Source organism: Cottoperca gobio, chromosome 14, assembly GCF_900634415.1.
Source record: "Cottoperca gobio chromosome 14, fCotGob3.1, whole genome shotgun sequence".
Taxonomy (NCBI): Eukaryota; Metazoa; Chordata; class Actinopteri; order Perciformes; family Bovichtidae; genus Cottoperca; species Cottoperca gobio.
Genome location: NC_041368.1, coordinates 12,788,572 through 12,809,706, shown reverse-complemented (window position 1 = coordinate 12,809,706; position 21,135 = coordinate 12,788,572). Strand labels below are relative to the sequence as shown.

General features: G+C 38.2%; 1 protein-coding gene across 1 annotated transcript in view; it reads left to right on the top strand.

The window, feature by feature from the left end:
• gabrb4 (gamma-aminobutyric acid type A receptor subunit beta4) overlaps nt 1-15,105 on the top strand; it is a 57,684-nt gene extending 42,579 nt beyond the window's left edge. The window contains exons 6-10 of the mRNA XM_029448013.1: nt 3,187-3,324; nt 5,314-5,466; nt 6,669-6,925; nt 7,623-7,712; nt 7,972-15,105. Coding sequence (XP_029303873.1) covers nt 3,187-3,324; nt 5,314-5,466; nt 6,669-6,925; nt 7,623-7,712; nt 7,972-8,325 — 992 coding nt within the window. The 3' untranslated portion in view covers nt 8,326-15,105. The remainder of the gene's footprint in view (nt 1-3,186; nt 3,325-5,313; nt 5,467-6,668; nt 6,926-7,622; nt 7,713-7,971) is intronic.
• Nucleotides 15,106-21,135: the final 6,030 nt, after the last annotated feature.

Here is a 21,135-nt window from a genome sequence, read left to right as displayed (position 1 = left end):
CGTCTCTGTAAATGTGTGCTATTTGTCAGATGTTTGACCTCTGCAGTTGATCACTGCCTTGAGGAATAGTGAAGAAATCCCAGTGCGTGCTGATGTGCATTGATTACTATTCCCTCAGTGTGACAGATAGACAGTAGTGAAGGCCAAATGATAGCATTAATATTAGGGATCCTACTTCACCCTCAATATGGCTCTTATCCCCTAAATAACACAAGTGTCACGCTAATATGACATCCACAGTAATAATAATAATTTCCCTGAATAATTTGCACATAGAACACATGCATGAAAGTAATAATCAGTTATTGGTTAAGTATCCTTTAGCATCTGATTAACCAGGAATGATTTATTAAGGGTGTGGTCAGAATGTAGATGCAGTAGCCTGTCATTATCTACCTTTGTCCTTAAAGGAACAGTTCAATGTTTTGGGGAATAAGTTTATTTGCTTTCTGGTGGAAAGTTAGATGGTAAGAACAAAGCAAGAAATAATCTGCATCAAACATACGAGATGTGTTACTTAACAGTGTTGTGAAGGTTACTTTTGAAATGTTCGGATTACTAGTTGCCCTGTTAAAAATGGTAGTACATAGTAATTACTTCCATTACTTCATCAAAGTATTGCAACTTATTACATTTGATTACCTTTTGATTACTTTTCTAACAAATGTTTCAAACTGTCAACAAAACTGAAAAGTCCTAAACGAGTTGAACCAGGAGTATAAACCTCACAACTGTACTCAACACAAACGTTTATTAAAGGTTCTTCACTGTAACTTGATTTAAGATTAGAACAAAATACATGTTATATTCCACATATAAGCTTTTTACTGATAACTCAGTAACTGTAACTGATTGCAATTACATTTATTTAGTAATTTCATTACCTAACTCTGCTTCATGTAACTAGTTACTCCCTAACACTGTTGATAAGCTTCCGAGGTTCAGGTAGGTGGATATTGTTACCTGTGGATGGAGCCAGGCTAGCTGTTTCCCCCTATTTCCAGTCTTTATGCTAAGCTAAGCTAACCATCTCCTGGCAGTAGCTTCATATTTACCGCACAGACATGTAGTATCAATCTTCTTATCTAAGTTTCAGCTAGAAAGCAAATAAACATAATCCTCAATAATTGTGTTCTTGATTGTTCTGCAAAATCTTTCCCCCCCAGAGCCAAAGAAAATAAGACAAAATTGCAGACTTTACATGATATCACACAAAATCATTGAATTTACTTTTCATGTCTTTTTTCTTCAAATGCTTTAATTTAGATAGATCAATATCCAGGAGAGAAATGTGCTCATGTTGTAATTAAAAATTGTATTTGCTTGATCATTTTCATTGACCACGCCATCAATCAACCCACTTGCTCAATAAAGCAGATATTTGTGGTTCTTGTTGTTCAAGATAAAAGTGCAGAGTGTTTACCCGCGGGGACATCAGTAGGCAATGAAATATGGATATGCCATGAATTAAGAAGGTGCAAGAATATGTGCTGTTTATGCTGGTAGAGTGCTCTGCACGAGTGGGAGTCATGCGCATTAACCATCAGTTTGATTGATTAGGCAGGCAGTTGTTTCAATTTCATGGACAATGTCACATTTCCTTAGCCTATAACCTCAGAGGGAGATTTAATGGTAATGAATCCTGGTCCCTTAGTGAGTTTAATGGCATCCAGGTCTGGATGCGGGGTAGTAGAATGTGAAATGTAGTAACACTTCCCGCACTGAGAAATTGCTCTGCAGTGAATGCATACTGGCCTATTGACATAAATCTTCTGCTGTGGTCACTTTCAATTGTGCTGCCAGTGGAGAATGTGTGGGAGCGCCATAGCAAGTGACACATGTTAATAAATATTCATGCAGGTAGTAATGCATGCAGTGATTTAAAGCTCCATAGGAGTCTGGACAGTGGAGCATGTGACAGCAGGCGGAGAGAACAGACAGATTTAAGTCTTAGGTCGGATTGTTTTCCACTGAAGGAGGATTTTTTGTTTTAGTGCTATCTTTGGTGCCGCATGGTCCTACAGGAGAAAACCTTTCTCTGTAAACCCCCTCTCCTCCCACTGTCTGACTGCAATACGCTGTGCATCTTTAGGATTAATTTATAAAGCTGTGTTTTCTTGTTGGAAACTGATTTGTACTTAGTTCCACCTGATTGAACCATCTCTAGTACTTGGTTCAAGATTGTTGAAAAAAGAAATCCCAAGCGCTGCAATTTTCAGAACCGACTTTGGTAACACTTTCTATGACGCCCGTGTTTATAATGCTTTATAAACATACTAATAATGCCTTTTAATCTGCTGATAGCACTGTATAATTATAATTATAATAACTCATAAATACATTACAAAGCATTTTTTACATATAAGGTCAAGTATCATATTACTTTATAATTGTCACTATTACTTTTATAACCAGCCTGCATTCTAAAAACAGTTATAATGTATTACATCTATGGGAGCTATGATACACTATGATCATTGCAAAAACAACATTGACCAGCAATAATACCTGACCTAATAAGTCTTTTTTAAATTCTTTATAATGCCGTACGATTAAAGATTATAATGCATTATAAATATGTTTTATTACAGACATGGGCACCAAATAAAGTGTTTTATTTTAACACACACAAAAGATGGCTGATGGCTTTGTAATAACCTTTTCAATCACATTTTATTTCATTGTATGTTTGTTGAAATTACTGGACATTTTTATTTAGAAAAAACACAATTAGTGATCATGTAAATACAGGCTGATAATGAATAAGGAAACAACGGAGGCAAATGTAATTACAATGACAGTTGAGTTGTAGACATTGACAAATCTCACTCTGATTACTGACGGCTGTGACATTGAAGAGTATACAGAATACTAATGAGTAGAAAAACGTTTCATGTTTATGTTGCATGTTTTACATTGCTGTATAATGTGTAACAAGAAGTGAAAAGGATGTTGTTGGGTTGCTCTGAGCGACAGTAGTGAAGCATATCGAAAGTAAAGAAGTAGAGTTTATAGGAACAAGTGTTTGATTTGTCATCGCGACCTCCACTCATTATCATAGAACAGACTTTAAGTAGAAACGTGTTTATCTTTAGTGGCTGTTTCACACTTACACTCCACATGTTTTATTGCTCTCTCCTGCACCCCCCCTCCCTCCCCTCTGAATTTGCCCTGACCTTGACACAGATGGATATACCACAGATGACATCGTATTCTTCTGGCAAGGAGGGGACAACGCTGTGACGGGTGTTGACAAGTTAGAGTTACCTCAGTTCTCCATTGTAGACATCCGGTTGGTGTCCAGGGAGGTCAGGTTTACTACAGGTAAGGAGACAAACATGCTTCTAATTAGGCTGAAAATGTCCACAGCATTCACAAAATGATTGTTACATGCTCTACAAACATCTCTGGATCCGTGTACATACGTCATTGTAACTGCAGGGAATGTGAGTATATTTCAGTCATGCAGAAAGAAATTTTTTCTTTTCAGTATAGCAGATTGTAGATAGTTATTTCCAGGTATTTATAAAATGTGCACTCACTTGCAAATACAACTAAGTGCAAGTGAAGTAGCAAACGTTGACTCATGTAATTATAGTAATTGTTCTTCAGGATGTTTCATCATCAGTGTTTCTTTCAGAATCAGAACTTCATTTAAGCACAATAAATGTGTAGGAATTGTTGGTATTTCAGTTCAAGCAGCATGAAAGTCGCTTTGGACAAAAGCGGCAGCTAAATGAACTGTAATGTAATGTCGCCTATTTGTTCTGTGTGACGCACGCGGTTCTCATCAAAAACAGACGGTGAACATGATCTGCTGATAGTCGTATTAACGTTACAGCTTTCACTACAGTTTTAATCAAATAAATAGCCTATAAATGACACCTATAATTAAATGAAACATTTTGTTATTGATGGCTATTATTAAAGGCAAACTCAAGGTAGAAAGATGGGGCTGGTCATGATAGAGTCCTTGGATGATGACAGTATTTTCACTACTGGAAGGCGTTATGTGATGTTCTTCCCCTTTTCTGCTTTACATACAAAATAATGTCAAAATGTCAGCATTTTTCTGTCGTCTATATTTGCATATTTGGTATTGAGTAGATCCAAAAGTAACGGAAAATAATCAAGTTACTTTAATATTGTGACATTTGGATTAGGTTACTGACTATAGTTTTTAACAGGTAATTAGTAATTGTATCGGAATACATTTCTAAAGTAACCCTCCCAACCCTGGTGGTGACGACATGCAGTGTGCTATATCAGATCTATATTGAAATCTCTGACACGTATAGAGATGGCACACAGAATGTGGACAAGTTTCAGAGTGAAAAAGCCCAATAAGTTCTACCAAAAGACAAAAGTCAAATTCAAGTGTAATCCTCACGTTTGACTTTAATGAAACCCGTGAACATTTGTCGCCACCATTAATCTAGGATGTACTTGGGTGATCTAAGCCACTTGTCGCAGGTTTGATGAAGTATGTATGCTAAGGTATTGATTCATTAAAAGATTTACAGGAACCTGGAGATGATGAGGTCATTCATCATTGTGTGTTCCCAATAGCAAATAGCCTTTTAGATTAAAACCATCATGCTTATCTGAAGCCTTTTTCTTTCTTTGGTGACAGATTGGAAATAAAAGTGTAGATGGAACACATAGAATGGAATTTAACTATATTTAGAGCAATTTGTAATGTTTCCAACCTCGTAAATATCGAGTTATAGCTGAAGCAGAGAGATCCTGCCTTGTTGTTTATATTGCTGTTTGCCTCAGCATTGTATTGTTGTGCTTGTTTAAATTAAAGTGCAGTCAAAAGAGCAATTAATGTCTTGGCACAAGTGGCTGATATTTTCCTGCAAAACGTACAATGGAATGAGTTATCACATACTGTATATTTTCCTTCCTCTCTTAGTGTAAGGGCATGCATTGCAATTATGCGCCTCTAAAACGCCCTTTTGGTAATGTGTAGAGGACAGAGAAAGTGTGAAAGGAAAGCGGAGCAGCTCTCTGTGACAATTCTCAGAGGGATGCTGGAGCTGCCTGCTGAGATAGGGGGTTGCAGAAAAATCTGCCGTGTTTGCGACTTTCTGCCATGTTTAATTGGAATCGAACTTGTCCCTGGAAAGGAATCCATCGCTTTGGGGAAATTAAGTGCTCCATCTGAACAAATGGAGAAATGACTACCCTGCGCGTTGTCAAAGTGCAGACTTTGGAACTCTTAAGTTGTGCCAATGTCCCCCCCCCCCCTCTCCATTCTCTCCTTTTTTTCACTGATCCAAACTATCCCTCCATCCCATCTCCTTACAGGTTCATATCCGAGGCTTTCGCTGAGTTTCAGGATTAAGAGGAACATTGGATATTTCATCCTGCAGACGTACATGCCCTCCATCTTGATCACCATCCTCTCCTGGGTCTCCTTCTGGATCAATTATGATGCCTCTGCAGCTCGGGTGGCCCTGGGTAAGACACAGCCACCGCTATATTGTTAACCTCCAACCAGGAAAATCCAGTGATTATCAGTGGAACTAGCAGCATGTGGCCGTGCATTAACTGGCACATACAAGTTTAAACACTGAAAGCAGACACACAGATGTCCTGATGTCCAAATATGGAGTGATGAGTAGTATTGAGAGCACTTATTACGTACGATGAGTAAGCTGAGAAACATGCTTACTTATAATATAACAAATGTGTCCCAATTACCTTAAAATAGAGCACACAATGTCCCAGTATTCAACAACACTAAGTTACACTTTCATTACATTTGTGATGTTTATGACATTTATATTACTGTGTATGAAAAGCTTTTACTCTGACCCAAAAAAACAAATATATGAGGAGTATTTACAGGCATCTGAAACTATTTCATTTAACTGCATCTAAATATTACTGAACTCTTTGTTTTATCCAAAGTACAAACCAATCTTCTAAGAAATGTTAGAACGACCAGTACAGACATTAGGGGCTCTGTAAAAACTTAACTTAGCTTGACAGATGTAAATAATAATGTGGTATTTGCCAATTTTCAATATCTCTTAGAGGGTGATTTTCACAATTATTCTGTAAAACTACAGCAGTGGTGGAATGTAACGAAGTACATATACTCAAGAACTGTACTTACTGTTAGTACAATGTTGAGGGACTTGTACTTAACTTGAGTATTTCCAATTTCTGTTCTCTATACCTCCACTACATTTTAGAGATCTTTACTGCACTAAATTAATCTGACACCTCATTTACTATACCAATACAAACTGTAAAATCATCTTACAAAATATGATCTTATTGATGAAACAGAATATAACGTAGTTACAATTAGCTTCACCTTATGTATATTTATTATTATTATAATTGTGCACTTGGACATTTACAATGCAGAACCTTTCATATATGTATTATTAACATTATTTTTTTAAATATTGCAGTTAACGTCAATAGTGGTATATCTATTTTATACCACTAGTATACATTTTATACTATTTTATACTTTTAGGAGTATCACGCGACACCCCTAATCTGAAAACTTCTTCCGTCTCTGAGCTTCAGTAACGTTGGTCAGATGATATCAGTTCAAATATTAAGTGTGTCCAAACGTAAAAGTGAAATCTAACTTCTGTGTGTGACGGTGAAATGTTTGTCTCTTTGTGTGCTGCTGTACTCAGGTGTGACAACGGTGCTTACCATGACAACAATTAACACCCACCTAAGGGAGACTCTCCCAAAGATTCCGTATGTGAAAGCCATCGACGTCTACCTCATGGGCTGTTTTGTGTTTGTGTTCCTGGCCCTGCTCGAATATGCCTTTGTAAATTACGTGTTCTTTGGCCGGGGCCCTGCGCAACAGAAGAAAATCAATGAGAGGCTGAACAAAGCCAACAACGAGCGCACAAGATACGAAGAGAAGCGCCTGAGGGAACAGGTTTGCATCTTCATCTCCTGCCTCTCTTTTACTCTCTGTGTCAGTCAGGGTTCAAGTACAAAACAGCTATGTTCTGCACATAAGATTTCTAGCCATTTTATCCACAGACACATATGCAGTATTCCCTGAAGTAATGTTCCAGAAGCATACTGATGCTACCACAGCCCAATATGTATTCACCAACCATCATCCATTGCTTCTACCTCAAGCACTGACTGCTTTTTATCCAGCATAGCCCTTTTCATAAGAGAGCGATTCATCTAGCTCAACAACAGCGGTGTAAACATTCTCATTTCTTATTTAGTCTACGTTATCTATGTTTATGCTGTAGGCTTCATTCATTCTCACTCAGCTACAATGTGTTTCAACATTTAAACAACGATGGGCTAAATGCAGAATTATGAGAATGCATTGGTATTTAATTTATGCAGAAGCAGCTGCTGAACTGGTCAGACTGAATGAAGCCCCCCCCAACACACACACACACACACACACACACACACACACACACACACACACACACACACACACACACACACACACTGTTTTTTGTGTAAATGCGATGCTTATTCAAAGTTGTTTACTGTTAACTTTATGTCTATATGCATTGTGTAATTTTGAGAAAATATGTGCTTATTTGCCAGAATTTTATAGCCGTTTTTTAATGTTCTCTTCATTTTTTCTTTCACATTGCAAGGACTCCATTTCCGTGCCGTTTCAAACCAACACCTTCAGGTCATTTACACAGCGAAGAAATCTGTATCTCGAGGAACAAAGAAAAGTTGGGGTACATGTATTTAGAAATCATATTAGCTGTAGGCCAGCCCTCACCGTAAAGTCAGATGCTGTTCTAATTACTTGTGTCACTTGTGAAAAGTCACTAATAGATATCTGTGTAAAGAAAATCTTTGTTAACTATTTCTGTGGCATGCAAGAATCCATACCATCCCTGCCTTTTGACAGCTAATATAAGTTTCATTATTGAGGGAATTTGGGGCCACTGCTCGACACGGCCCTCGCTGACTCTCTTTCCCCTCTCCTCGCAGGTGGACGCTTATGGAAACATACTCCTCACCACGCTGGAGATGAACAACGAAGTGATGCCTTCTGACGTGGGGAGCAGCGTCAGTGACTCTCGGAATTCAGTCATGTCCTTCGACAGCTCCGGGGTCCAATTCAGGAAGCCCATGGCGCCCCGAGACGGCTTCAGCCACCACTCTTTGGACCGGAGCGCCATGCGGAGCCGGGCCAACTGTCGGCTACGACGACGCTCCTCCAAGCTCAAGTTGAAAATCCCAAACCTGTCAGATGTTAGCACCATTGACAAGTGGTCCCGGGTCATTTTCCCTATCACCTTTGGATTTTTCAACCTAATCTACTGGTTGTACTATGTGAATTGATGTGCATCCCACTAGGAATCATGGGCCATATTTTGAGAGCACATTAAATTGGCTTTGATACAGTTCCAAAATATGTATACACATATACAAGTTGAACATATGTATATGCATATTTATATATATTATATTTATATATACATGTGTGAAATCTGAAGGACCTTTCTGCTGTACAAAGTATTAATAGGATGACTTGAATGTTTAAGAATAATTGCAAGAGAAGAATTTCAAGGCTTTGAGTTTCTCTTTCCTCCTGAAAGAATCAAACAAACACAAACACGAGATCCCACCCGGGGTTTTTGGAACTAAAGACTGCATGATATTTTTGCTAAATAAAACAACAACAAGAAGAAAAAAGAGAAAGTGAAAGCTCTTGAGAGAGAAAAGATGTCTCAGAGTCCCATTTACTTTTTATTGATACTTATTGTAATCAGAAATCCTCTACTGCAGCTCATGAAATCAGTGGTGGCTCGTCTGTTCAGGCATCAGCTGAGTGAGATCCTTGACACCCCCTACCCGTCCCCCGCCCCCGCCGCTTTCACCGAAACCCCCCCACCCCCAAAACCCCGCCCATGGATAACATGCACGGAAATCTCCGGTTCTACTATGTACAGCAACCTTGTTTGGATTATGTGTTGTTCCTTGGGTTTTTTGAAGTGGTATCGTTCTCTTTATCAGACATCAGCTCTGGCCTAATGGGCTCCATTAGAGGGCCGCGTGGATGGGATGATCGACCGCCGCATTCCCACCCAGAGTCAACGCAAACTTGTGTTCCTTTCTCTTCTCATGTTATTTTTAAAAACACGTCCTTTGGGGGAGAGGGAGGGAGGGATGGGGGGTCTTTTTCATTATGGTTGAAAACAAGTGCTGATTATTGTAGATATGATTTTGTCTTGAAAAATACTGTGATTTCAGAGAGTGTCGGAACATGTTCTAGAGCTAGGGCATTATGAGATAAAAGAGTCAAAGGTATGCATTACATACATTTTAATGGTGTGAAGAAGAAATATTCTATACATTTTATCATTCGGTATTTTCATGAAAGTATACTTGTACTGTTTATTTCCTCCTATTGATTGATTCTCATGCTCTTTAGATGCAGAGTTCATTGACGTCATATCCTGCTTTGTGTTTGCTAAAAAGGAAATGGGAGGATTGCTTTTGTGATTCGTTTGACAATGATTCCACAGCAGAGATGTAAGGACATGTATATTCAAAAAAAAGAGTCAACATATCAGCCCGCAGTTTGACCAGTTGTCATTCAGTATTAAGTATTTCTTTGTTTGTTTGTTGAGCATTCGTGTTGGAGTCGCAGTTTGTGAAGGCAAGATTATTTGATTGGGATAGTAATGGGCAGCCTGGGCAGAAGACGTGAGTGAGGAGGAGGATTCAGCATTTCACACTCAAACTCGATCAGTGCCGTCGCAAAAATGCTGGGAACCCCGAGGATCCGAAACATCAGCCTAATCAGGAATGATGCAGTGATTCTTGAGGAGAAAATGTGCGATAAATAGCCATGAATTTAAATAACGACCAAAAGGCCTATAATCCATATACATTATGGTTTTGTTTTTCTCTCAAACACACAAACACACACTGCATTTCCAGTGCTCAGGGTCAGTTGAAAATGAGGAAAAAGGTACTGTAGGACCCATTATTTTATAATTTCTTTTTAAATAAAAAACAGATAATCACATGTTTATAGGTTGCGGAATCCAAATCAGCCCCCAAACAATGTTAAAGAAATTAGATAGTTCCTGCGAATCCTTAAAATGTCTTAAATTTATTCATCTTAATCTAAAAATAAAGCCTTGATTGGTATTAAAATGTCTTAAATCAATATTTTAAAAGTCTTAAAAATGCTATTTATTTCTGATGTTGCATTATAAAATCTCAAAATTGTTGGTAACATCTATTTTTTTAATATAATTTACCAAATGTCTCTTAACGTCATGCAGATCCGGATAGGAAAGAATTGTGCAGAAAATAAATCAAATTTAATTCTAAGTGGCATTAAAGAGGTCTTTAAAAGTCTTAAATCTAACTTGCCTTAAATTATAGGAACCTTGAATTAAGATGAAGTCCGATCATTAGATGGCTGAGGCAGATAGACAGTGAAAAGAAGGAATAAAATCCTCCCTTGCCTGTTTAGCTTCAGCTGAAGTGCAGATCAGCATCTTCCTCAGTGTCATCTTCACTGTAGGCACAAACAGGCTCTGAGCAAAACCTACACAACAAGTTTTCATTAGAATACGCAGCGCAGCAAGGTACCTGAGAAATACAAATGGGAAAAAGAAAAGAAAATGTTCATACTGTACACAAACACATGGGGACAAGAGGAAGATGGAATGTCTGCAGAGTAATTTGTCATGAGAAACATCCACTCCCCTCTGGAGCGCAGGGTGTAGTATGCATACGATGTCTTCAAAAAGGAATACTGATCAGAAAGCAATTTGTCTCCGTAAGTCAGAGTGACGTTTGTACAGTGACGTGGCCCGAGCTGTGATCCCAGTTTGGTATATCTTTCTGTTAAATTTGATGCATCGTTGTCATTGTACTGTGGAAGCAAATGAAAAGAGAGAAAGTACAAAAAAAAAAGATCCCCTTTAAGTATGAAGTAATCCATGAAAATATACCGGACGACGGGATGAGAGTAACATGCTGAGTGTTATGTTTCTGTCTGCAGCTGAACAATCTGTTGTTTGTCTCTCGAGTCAACTGTGAGGTCCAAAGGATTACATGACCAAAACATAGTGATAAATCTTAAATGTGAAGAAAGTCAATTTGTTGTTATTTATGAGAAAGTTGACAATGAGTCAACCAGTGCCGCAACGGACTAAATTAGCAGTTTCTATTGTGTTATATAGAGAATGCATATTGAGTAATACACTGTGGTAAGAGAAAAGGCTAAAATGGTGGCATATGTGCACAAATTCTTCAAAAGTTGCCAAATGGAAGTGAGGCAAGATTGAAATGCAATGAACTTGTAATACAGTAGCATCAGTTGTGTCAACGTGGGTGTGTACAATGCTAGTAGCGGCTAATGTAGCCTCGAGGCGCTAGCCTCAAGCAGAGATGAGGAGTAGCCTGGTCAGCTCACATCTTTCTAACTCTACACCCCCAAAATTTATTTCATCTTCAAACTCCTCCTGGACCTAACTGACTCAAGTGACATCACTTGAGGCAATATATCAGACTTCACACAGCTCCCCCTGGAGCCACAAAAGGCTTTATAATACTTTTTCCCCCCCCACATATGCAGTAGTTCTCCCTAAGACCTGTAAACAGACTTTGGCGTGTGAAATCGGTGGAGTTCCCCTTTTACTAACAATATACATCCCTGAGATATGCATGCTGCAATTTAACTTCTCATTTGAGACGCTGCAATTACTAGATAGGGTTCTCTTTTTGCCAATTACTTTTTGCAATAAGATAAAGAGCAGATCTTGATTGTGTTCCCACAGAGTATATTACTTCATGGTTGGTACAATGGTTCACTCATGTTTCAGGTTACCTTGTCCTTAAGAAAGGTGATAATAGTTAATAATCATGAATGCAAGTTCATTCAAATAATACCCTTTACAAAGAGTTTTTTTTGTTGTTGCATCATTTCATCCTGGTGTGCACACTAACAGCTTGTCAAACCGTCAACGGTAATATGATGGATCTTTAGTAAGAGTGTGAGGGTACAATTTGGTCCAGTGCAAAAACAAACACATTTTGTGTGTAAAAAATATGGGACTTAAGGCAACCATTTAAGTGTTATTTTAAGTAAAACAATAGAACATGTTTGACCAGGAAGAAGCCTAATCTACTCTGTGGTTTCAACTTGCACTTACATTGTGTAATGCAAACTAGCACAAATATCAAATTCTCAATCAGGTCCCTGTATTCCCAGAATTTCATATAAATAAGCCTATTCAGGTATTAACTCCTCTTGTTTTAGATGGTTGATGCGTATCTTTAATAAACTCCAAACTCATACAGAGGAGAAATATTAGCAGCCCTCGCATGCTCGCAAAATCTACTCATCACTCATCTCACTCAGAACATGTATTACCTGCTTTCTGGACTGGAAATCAGCACATTCATCCCAAAAGCTGTGAGGATCTTCTGTTCTGTTCTTTTACTTTAGGATTTGCTTATACAAGAAAGAAGATAGATTTCTTTTGACACATATGTTTGAGGAGTAGAGGAGGAGAAAAAAAAGTGTTGAACTGATTTCAATGTGAATTTTCTTGCCTCTAGTGTATATGTGTAATTACATGTGAATTGTACTGTAAATATGATATCTTTCACTTAATAGTTCTTAATGCATGAACAAAAACATGGCAGTTCGTAATACCAGCTAGCCTCACTGCTAATGGCATGGACCGCTTCTCTAGCATTGGCATACTTCTGCAAACGAAACCTAAAAAATGAAACACAAGAAATACATGGTGTGAACAAAATGATGGAGAAATCACATCAAAGTCCTCTCACAGTGACGGAGTTTCTGGTGGCTCTGAGCTCGTATTGGTTCACCTGCTTCCTCAAGAACAAGGCTAACGCTGCTAAAAGATTCCTGAAAACTACAGTATGCCTTGGTTCACTGTCAGCGAATGGGATGGTGCCATCTTGAATGAAATTCTCCAGTTGGGCTTTCCCATTTACTACACCCGAATTTAGGATTTGTGTTAGATTTCAGCACAGAATACATGTAGAGTTTACCTCAGACATCAACAAATCACAGAATTGTCTGGGAATCTACGAAAAAATATTAAGGGCATGATCGGCTAGCTGGCTTATAGAGGCTAGAGGAGCAGGATGGCCTTAAAAAGGCGAGTGGGATGTTCTTTCCTGCTCCTCAATAAGACAGTCATGTGTGCCCTTGAGCAAGGCACCTAGCCAATTGTCCAAGTGCAGCTGCTCACTTGCTAACAATAGAAGTCTATGTCTGTGCGGTCTCGCTCCTGGATGAAAATGTGTTTAGCTATGTGAGGGTATTGATAGGAAATTGTCCCCTGGATAAATGCAAAGATAAAAAATAGTTCCACTAATGTCCCTCGGTTTGTTCAAGTAAGCTAAGCCTAGTATTGTAGTGCTATAATTACAAGCTAGCATCTAATAAGGTAAAAGTTATAAATCATGTCATTTGTTGACTCCAGTCTTGCGTTTCATCTAGGATTACATCCCGATAAAAGACATGCACGATATCCCGTGAACACAAAACTAAGCCCTCCATAAAAGAGGGGACTATGATCGTACAAGAAAATGTCATCCACCAAACACCAGAACAAGGCTGACAGACTCCTCACTGTTGGAAGAACTTTTGCTGGTACATTCATTATTTTGTGTGTACCTTGTAGGTTTTGTTTTGCATGACCTGAGTTTTGAAAGGTTTATTTTCATATCTTTTTACTCCCGCACCATCCGATTCATCTCCACAGCCAGGTAAAAGAAGGATCCAGTGTTTACATGCTCAAATTGCACTTGTTTTACAGCCAGCTCTATAAATCTTGTGAAACAAAACTGTTCGTAAAACTGGAGGGAAAATGTAAACGTACATGGTGTGATCCGTGCGAATCACAAATATGTACTTCTATACGATGTATTTACTGTAAATCACACAATTTGGAATAGATGCACCAAGTGCATGCTGTAGTTTTATCAGGTTCAGCATAAGCATTAACATCAATCGCCCTTCAACTATAAAGGATGTAAAGGATGCTCTTGAGTAGCATCTGAACGTAAGCCATGTGATTGCACACTGAGTGGGTGTTCCCTGTATTTTCTCTTTAATAAGTTGCCTCTGGTTATGGTCTGTTGTTCATTACTGTATGATGAAGAAGCTGTGCTGATTCCCAGTTACACATCAGTATACCTCCCTGAAGCATACCAGTGAGACTCATGTTTAACCAGTGAGTGAGGAAGATTTTACAACACTTTATAAAAATTGGCAATGGAAAGAAAGAAACCCACAAGACCAACAGCCCATTTAATTTTCAACATGAATTGATAAATGATTTGATTCATTTCTGTGTTCATTTCTGATTTATTGTATTTGTTGCATTTGTTATGGATTGTTATTCTTACTGTTGTTGTTGTTTTATCATAAGAAGGAACTGTAATTCATCTGATATACTGGCACTGGAAGAAAAATGCATTTGGTTTTTGTACTGTAATTGTTTTGTTCACATTGGGCGCTTATTTGGTTCAGTTGTTTAATAAGGTGTTTGATTTCATTTGGAGTATCAGTACTCATGGAATCAACATGTGTGTAGTATGAAGTTGTATTTTTTTTGTCAGTGCAAATTAATGTTATAGTGTCAATCAGCTTTTTTAGGTGTTTGAACAAAATGTGTTTTTTACAAATACAAGGTGTTCAAGTATGTGGTATAAAAAGGGTTATCATTCAAACAACAGACTTTTTACAAATAAAGGCTTATACAGTAAAAACAGCTGATGTCTTTTCATTTGCCATTTGAGGACTAATATAGTACATTGTTTCATTTGACTTTTTATTCATCTATTTTTATATATTAGTCCACAAAAGGTAAATAGCATACAATTTTGCAAAAAAAGATGATGGAATCAGGTATTAACCATTGTTGTTCCAGGTTGTTGTCAGAGTGCTCACCTCTTATTTGGTGTCTTACTTTTGACTGTTGGACACGAAGAACAAAATTTGCGAAAAATCAAGATCTTCTTTTTATTTGATTACAAAACGTTGCGCGTTTATGAGAATATACCTTTTATCATATCCTATTTCCTGAATAAAGTGACTCCTCCTGACAAGTGTAATATTTGTCCCCTTTTCAATTCAGGAACCATTAAATAGTTGTTATTTTTACATTGTTGACAAATATAACATAAGCAAAAATATAACCTTAGCAAAACAATTGTATAAAGTAGTATTGAGGCTTGTCTGGGGCAGTTTGAGTTCTGCATCTACAAAGCACTAGATAGTTCATTTGTTTTGTTTGAAGGACGGATGTAGTTGAAACTCTTTGGTGAGACTTTTTGTCCTCTAGTGGAGGACATGATGCTATTAATGGCAACACATCTGGATATTCTTATTTTATTATTTTTGGATCCACTCTGGGCTTGAACCACAGAAAATGTTTAGGTGGTGAAGGTGAAGAGAACAGCCGCTAAATGTGACTGCACCTGGAGCACAGAGAACAGTAATGATCCAGTAAGACATTTGAAACATTATGGTCCACATATGCCTCTAAGCATTAGGAAACAACATACTTACATCCAAAACAGCTCATTGATTTTATAGATTTATAGCAGAAGTGGTTTGGGGGCTCTTTGGGTGCAACCTCTGGCCCAACTTTGAGTCTTATGTAAAGCAACAAACTGATTAAAGTTCAATGTGTGCTCTATAAAATGTAAACAAAGTAGTTGCCCCCGCCACCAAAAGTAAAAAAACAGGACTTGAATCTCCTATCACTTTAAAATTAACTGACAGGAGTCTGTTACAAACGTATTAATGCCATCTGATGCTGTTTAAGGGCTTTCCATTAGTAATATGTGTAGACATATCTTTAAAACAGGCATTTAAATCTTTGGTAGGTAACATTGGAGAAGCCAGCAAGAGTTAGATTCTTATTTATTTTTATTTTCAAACTGAAAAACCCAGTCCAATGTTTCCAACTTTTTTTAACATGACTATTGTTAGTACTCACAGCTGTCAAGCTAGCAGCTTGTAGACGACTCCGGTGACGCGCAATGAGTACACGGCAGATTGGACAGATTTATTACAGTCCTGCGACATCCCTGTTGGGATGTTAAGAGTATCAAAAAATATTTCTTGAAATATATTCACCCCCTAGCTTAAACAGTCTTTCATATACTCTACTACGGGTGTTGTGGTTTCCTCTCACAGTCCAAAAACATGCAGGTCATGTCCACTGGAGACTCTAAATTCCCTGTAGGTGTGAGTGTGAACGTGTCTACATCTGTATGAGCTATGTGATAAACTGGAAACCATGCCTCAATGCATGCTGGGGATGGATTCTAACCCTTAAAGGGATAGTTCAGGTTTTTAAAGTGGGGTTGTGTGAGGTACTTATCCATAGTCAGAGTATTACCTACAGAAAATTGCGTGCCGACCGCTAACTGATAGGTAATACACTGACTATGGATAAGTACCTCTCACAACCCCATACACAAGTCAAAACTCTGGTTTATATGTGCATATCAATGTATTTGTCATTTATATGGACACATATAATTTAATGTAATCAAATTCAACACATAGCAGAGTTGGTTGTTAATTGTGCATTGGTGGCTTTAAATAGTCATCAGTTCCAGGCTTCATTAATGATTATTGAGAAGTGACATCCCCAGACACTAATACTTCAATGTCTTGTGGAGCAGGATCTGGGGCCTCGTGTGGGAATGATGCACATGCTTTCAAATGACACATACACAGCTCGGTGTGCAACGTTTAGGATTTACAGCATGGGAAGAAAAGTGGACCTGAGTGCATATACATGCATCATGTGTATGCATATTTGTGAAATGATTGATGCATGGGACATAGTGATGCATTATTTATCAGTGTTATTACAATACAAAATTAGTTTTCTAATAGCAACTTTTGATGTGGATATATTACCTCACTATGCAGTCCGAGGCATTATGACATGAAACTGAATGTGAGTTATATTACCTGAGCTCCTGTCCTAGAAACCTGGACGCACAAAAACCTAAAAGTATTTTAGATTCTAATTGATTCAATACAAGTTTTTGAAAACAGTAAGAGAATAAACAAGACTAAGTGTCTCCAGCCATGCTAGCATCTCTGTGAGGCTCAGGCACATTGGTAGCTTTTAGTTAAATGCTAACAGTGACGTGCTAGCATGCAGGTGTTTTGCAGGTTCACCATCTTAGTGTAGCGTGTTTTGCAGGTATTTAGTCACCAATCAGGACCCATCAGCTATCAGTATGACTATTATAAGCCTCTGGAGGCAAGAGGCAATATTTCGGGGGTTCTGGTGTAGCCAGCGGATTTCCAAGACTTCCTTCAGTGCGGCTGTATTGGCCAAGGAAGCTAAATTTGCGGCTGCGTCAGAAGCCTGTGTGCAATGCATCCTGGTACATGGAGCCACTGCCGGCAAGGCTCCGCGAGTAGGGGAGGTCAGCTTTCTCAGTCAATATAGCACGCACTGAGGAATTATTGCTTCAATGGACTACATTTACCATCAACGTTGATTGGACATCCACATGAAAGATGAATAATTTTCCCTTTAAGATATTCAAAAAGGGGTTTTAAAACAAAATGTTGATGTTAAGCTCATTCACAAGCACAATGATCCACTAATTCTCTAATAGAGTGCCAAATGTATGCAATGTTTTGCCTTTGTAAAAAAAAACGACAAAAAACGTTTTGGTTAAGCTACCAAGCCTCGTAGCAGTTGTAGACATAACCTCAAACATGCAAAACAGTCATCCAGTGACCATTAAGATAATAGCTACAGCCTACCCCGCTCTTGTTTTTTCCCAGTTCTGTTTTTTTTCTGCTCCATATCAGTTCTTTTTTTAGATAAAGCTGTTTCACTATAAATAATGCATAGGGGCAAGAAATGGCATGCAGTCAGCACAGTTAATAGAAGAAGGAATCCTTCTCTAAATATCCAGTTTATAAAGTACATAGTATGTACCAATGTTCTACACAACATGTTTAAAATGCATACAGTGTTTTAGAATTATTTCTCAACACAAAGCCTTTAAAAAACAATTGGACTTTTGAATAAGGAAAGTATTAAATGTGCAGTAGAAATAATTCTTCCTCTCTTCTTCTTTTACAAATCTAATGACAAGAGCGTTGTTATCTAAAAATCTCAATTGTTAAACAATTGATTAGTAACTAAAATGACTCTTCTTAAGCTTCGGAGAACCCGGTTAATACCAGAACCTACACATATTAACAAGACTGATTTGAGGTCAGAGGTCATATATTGATTCCAAGGAATGAATAAACGCCTAAACGATAACCGGGGATCTTAATAGTTGGACAGAATCAATGCTACTAATATGAGACCAGGTCATAAAAGGTTGTAGTGAAGCAGCTCCGCCAAGGATATTATTATTATTTTATTATTTGTCATTTAGCCGATGCTCTTATCTTCCTACAGTGACAGTCCCTCTGGGACCTTGTATTCTTGGAAGCCTGATCACTAGACCACCACCCTAAACATATTCATTGCTGACCACCCACCATCATGTTTTTGGTTCAGTTTGTTTGTCTCTCAGCAGGATTTATGAAAACTACTGGTCCGATCTTCATGATACTTTGTGAAAGGGTGTAGGGTGTGTTTTCTGTTTTCTGCCACTTTGGATTTAGTCCAATAAACAACCTAACGTAACGTTACTCGGACTACAGCCCCGGTTATCATTAGTGCCCAGTAAACACAGATGGATCAGCCCCACGTGAAGATTATAAGAGAGCAGAGTTCTTTGACTTTCACCAGTTTTGTTACATTTTGACTGACAGGCATTACACAGGAGTAATACACAATATAAAGAATAAATTACAATACAATAAATATGCCAAACTACTAAAACTATACTATGAACATTAGAGATTGTATGGACCCGGTTTAGAGGTGAAATACTGCCCCCCATTTCTTTAGAGCAGGTGGCTCAGAATTACATATTGAACCTTCAATGTCCTTTAAGGGCAGTTGGCCTTGGAGGAGGGCTGCGCTCTCACAGTGCCTTTCTAGTTTTGAATGTGAGTTCATTGCAACAACATCCCCAATAGAGATGCAGTCATAGAGCTTCAGTTGGTTCATTTGGACAGTCTAAAAAAGCACACTGCATCTGTTTTAAAAGTGATCCCATCACAATGCTTGAATGCATCAATAAAACAGATGCTAGCAGAAAGTTAGGAGATGAAACAGATTGACTTCTATTTACTGTAAATGGCTGAAGATCTATTGCCCTAAACTTTCCTGGGATATATTCCACAAAATCTATTTGATTGATCGCTGTATTTAAACGTATTGTGTCCAAGCTCTTTGTTGTTGTTGCTGATGTATTTCATCATGCTTAGCCTCCTGTACTAGCCGTGGCCTCTGTAATGATCCTCTCCTGGCGTGTCCTCCTTCAGATATGAGGCAGATTTAATGCACAGGATTGTCTCACCTAATTGATTTCTTTTAATTTACTCTCAGTGTCCTCCATCGGGCACTCTGACAGTTGATTACGCTGCTAAGTGAGTTCACCTTGAGAGGAGCTAAGGTATATAAATAATATGTCCAACATGAAAGGATGTACAGAGATCAACCTATAGATTAAATCTAGATCGAATTATACAACTCATTACAAAATATTGAAAGTCACCTTTGGAAAACCTCAACGAAACAAGAATACGTACAAATACTACTGCTTCACATGAGTACTCGTGTTTAGTGTGGATTAAAGGTAACACGTGCAGTCTCGCTGGTTTGCTGGAATTTTCCTCTTTGTGCATTGGACTGCATAGTATAGTTGAGAAGACAGGATACAGAGTCGGTGGAGTAGCTGCGCCCTCCATTTCTGTGTTCTATTGTCAGCACTCCATATAAAAACATAAAATATTGAAAGGATGCATTAACATGGGTCAGGAATTGATGGCTGTTCCTCTGTGGGGGGGGGGGGGGGGGGGAACTGAAAGTGGTCAAAAAGCAGTGGATGCTTTTGCTTTGTGGATTATAAGGCTTGTGCTTTCTGCTACGTATGGGCTTTTAATAAACTGTCTTAACTGATTCTTAACGATGGATTAAGTTCGACCGATAATGAAATATTTGGGGCATTTAAAAATGTATTTATTTCTTTTTTATTCAATAATGCCAAGCTGTTGGTGTTACAGTCATAATTACCTTGACCGTGCAATAAAACTCATGTTAACAAACATTACTGTAGACTCTAAAACACAGTGGGGCTACTGATCCGGGGACAAGATGTACAGTTTACAACAGATTTACTGTAACTGATTTGTTCTTGGATTTGCCAGATAAATAACATCCAATAAAATCATCAATTAATCAGTCAGTAAACAGTTAAATCTAGTGTTTTACCCTCAAAGCAAGAATCACAAATTAAAGCTCCATCTTTGACTTGATAAAATGTCAAGTCTGCTCCTCCTGTAGCGCGGCGCGTCCGTTTACTTTGCTTTTACAGGATGTTCATCTGTGTTGCCATGGACGTCTTGTTGGGGGTTGAAAAGAGAGTGAAGAGATGAAGAAGAGTGGAAACATAATGTGTCTAATAAAATATTAAGACACATCTCTTTTAAGCAATACCCCCCTCCCCCCCCCCCAGGGATATCGTTCAGAAAATCCGGTGGTACAGAACAAATGGTGGTGATGGTGGAGCAGAGTTGAGATTATAATAACATATATGTGCCAGAGAAAATGCTAACGCTGCACATTGTGTGATGAACATAACTAAGTATAGGTGCACATGCCATCGGTGTCAAAGTCAATTTTCACAATTAATTGATACTGCGTGTCTTTGTTTGAGCTCCTCATTGCCCTCCAACATTTGCATTACCCCATGAATATCAATCAGCGCACAAGATCTGAAATCTCGCTCCAGTATTTTATATTAGACGAAGAGAAAGCTTTAAAACATTGGCTTTGTATGCCGCATGGAAAACACAAACTACCTCTTGCCAAGTGAAATCTTTCAGTTAAACTGTGATAAGATCACAAGTCAAATGCGTAAAATGATACTTTCCTGGCAAATCTCAAGAGCCTGCCTCTCAATTTATTCTGGCATTTTCCCTGGATGGAAATCAGTCACTAAAGGACAGATTTTAGATGATCAAAAATACCA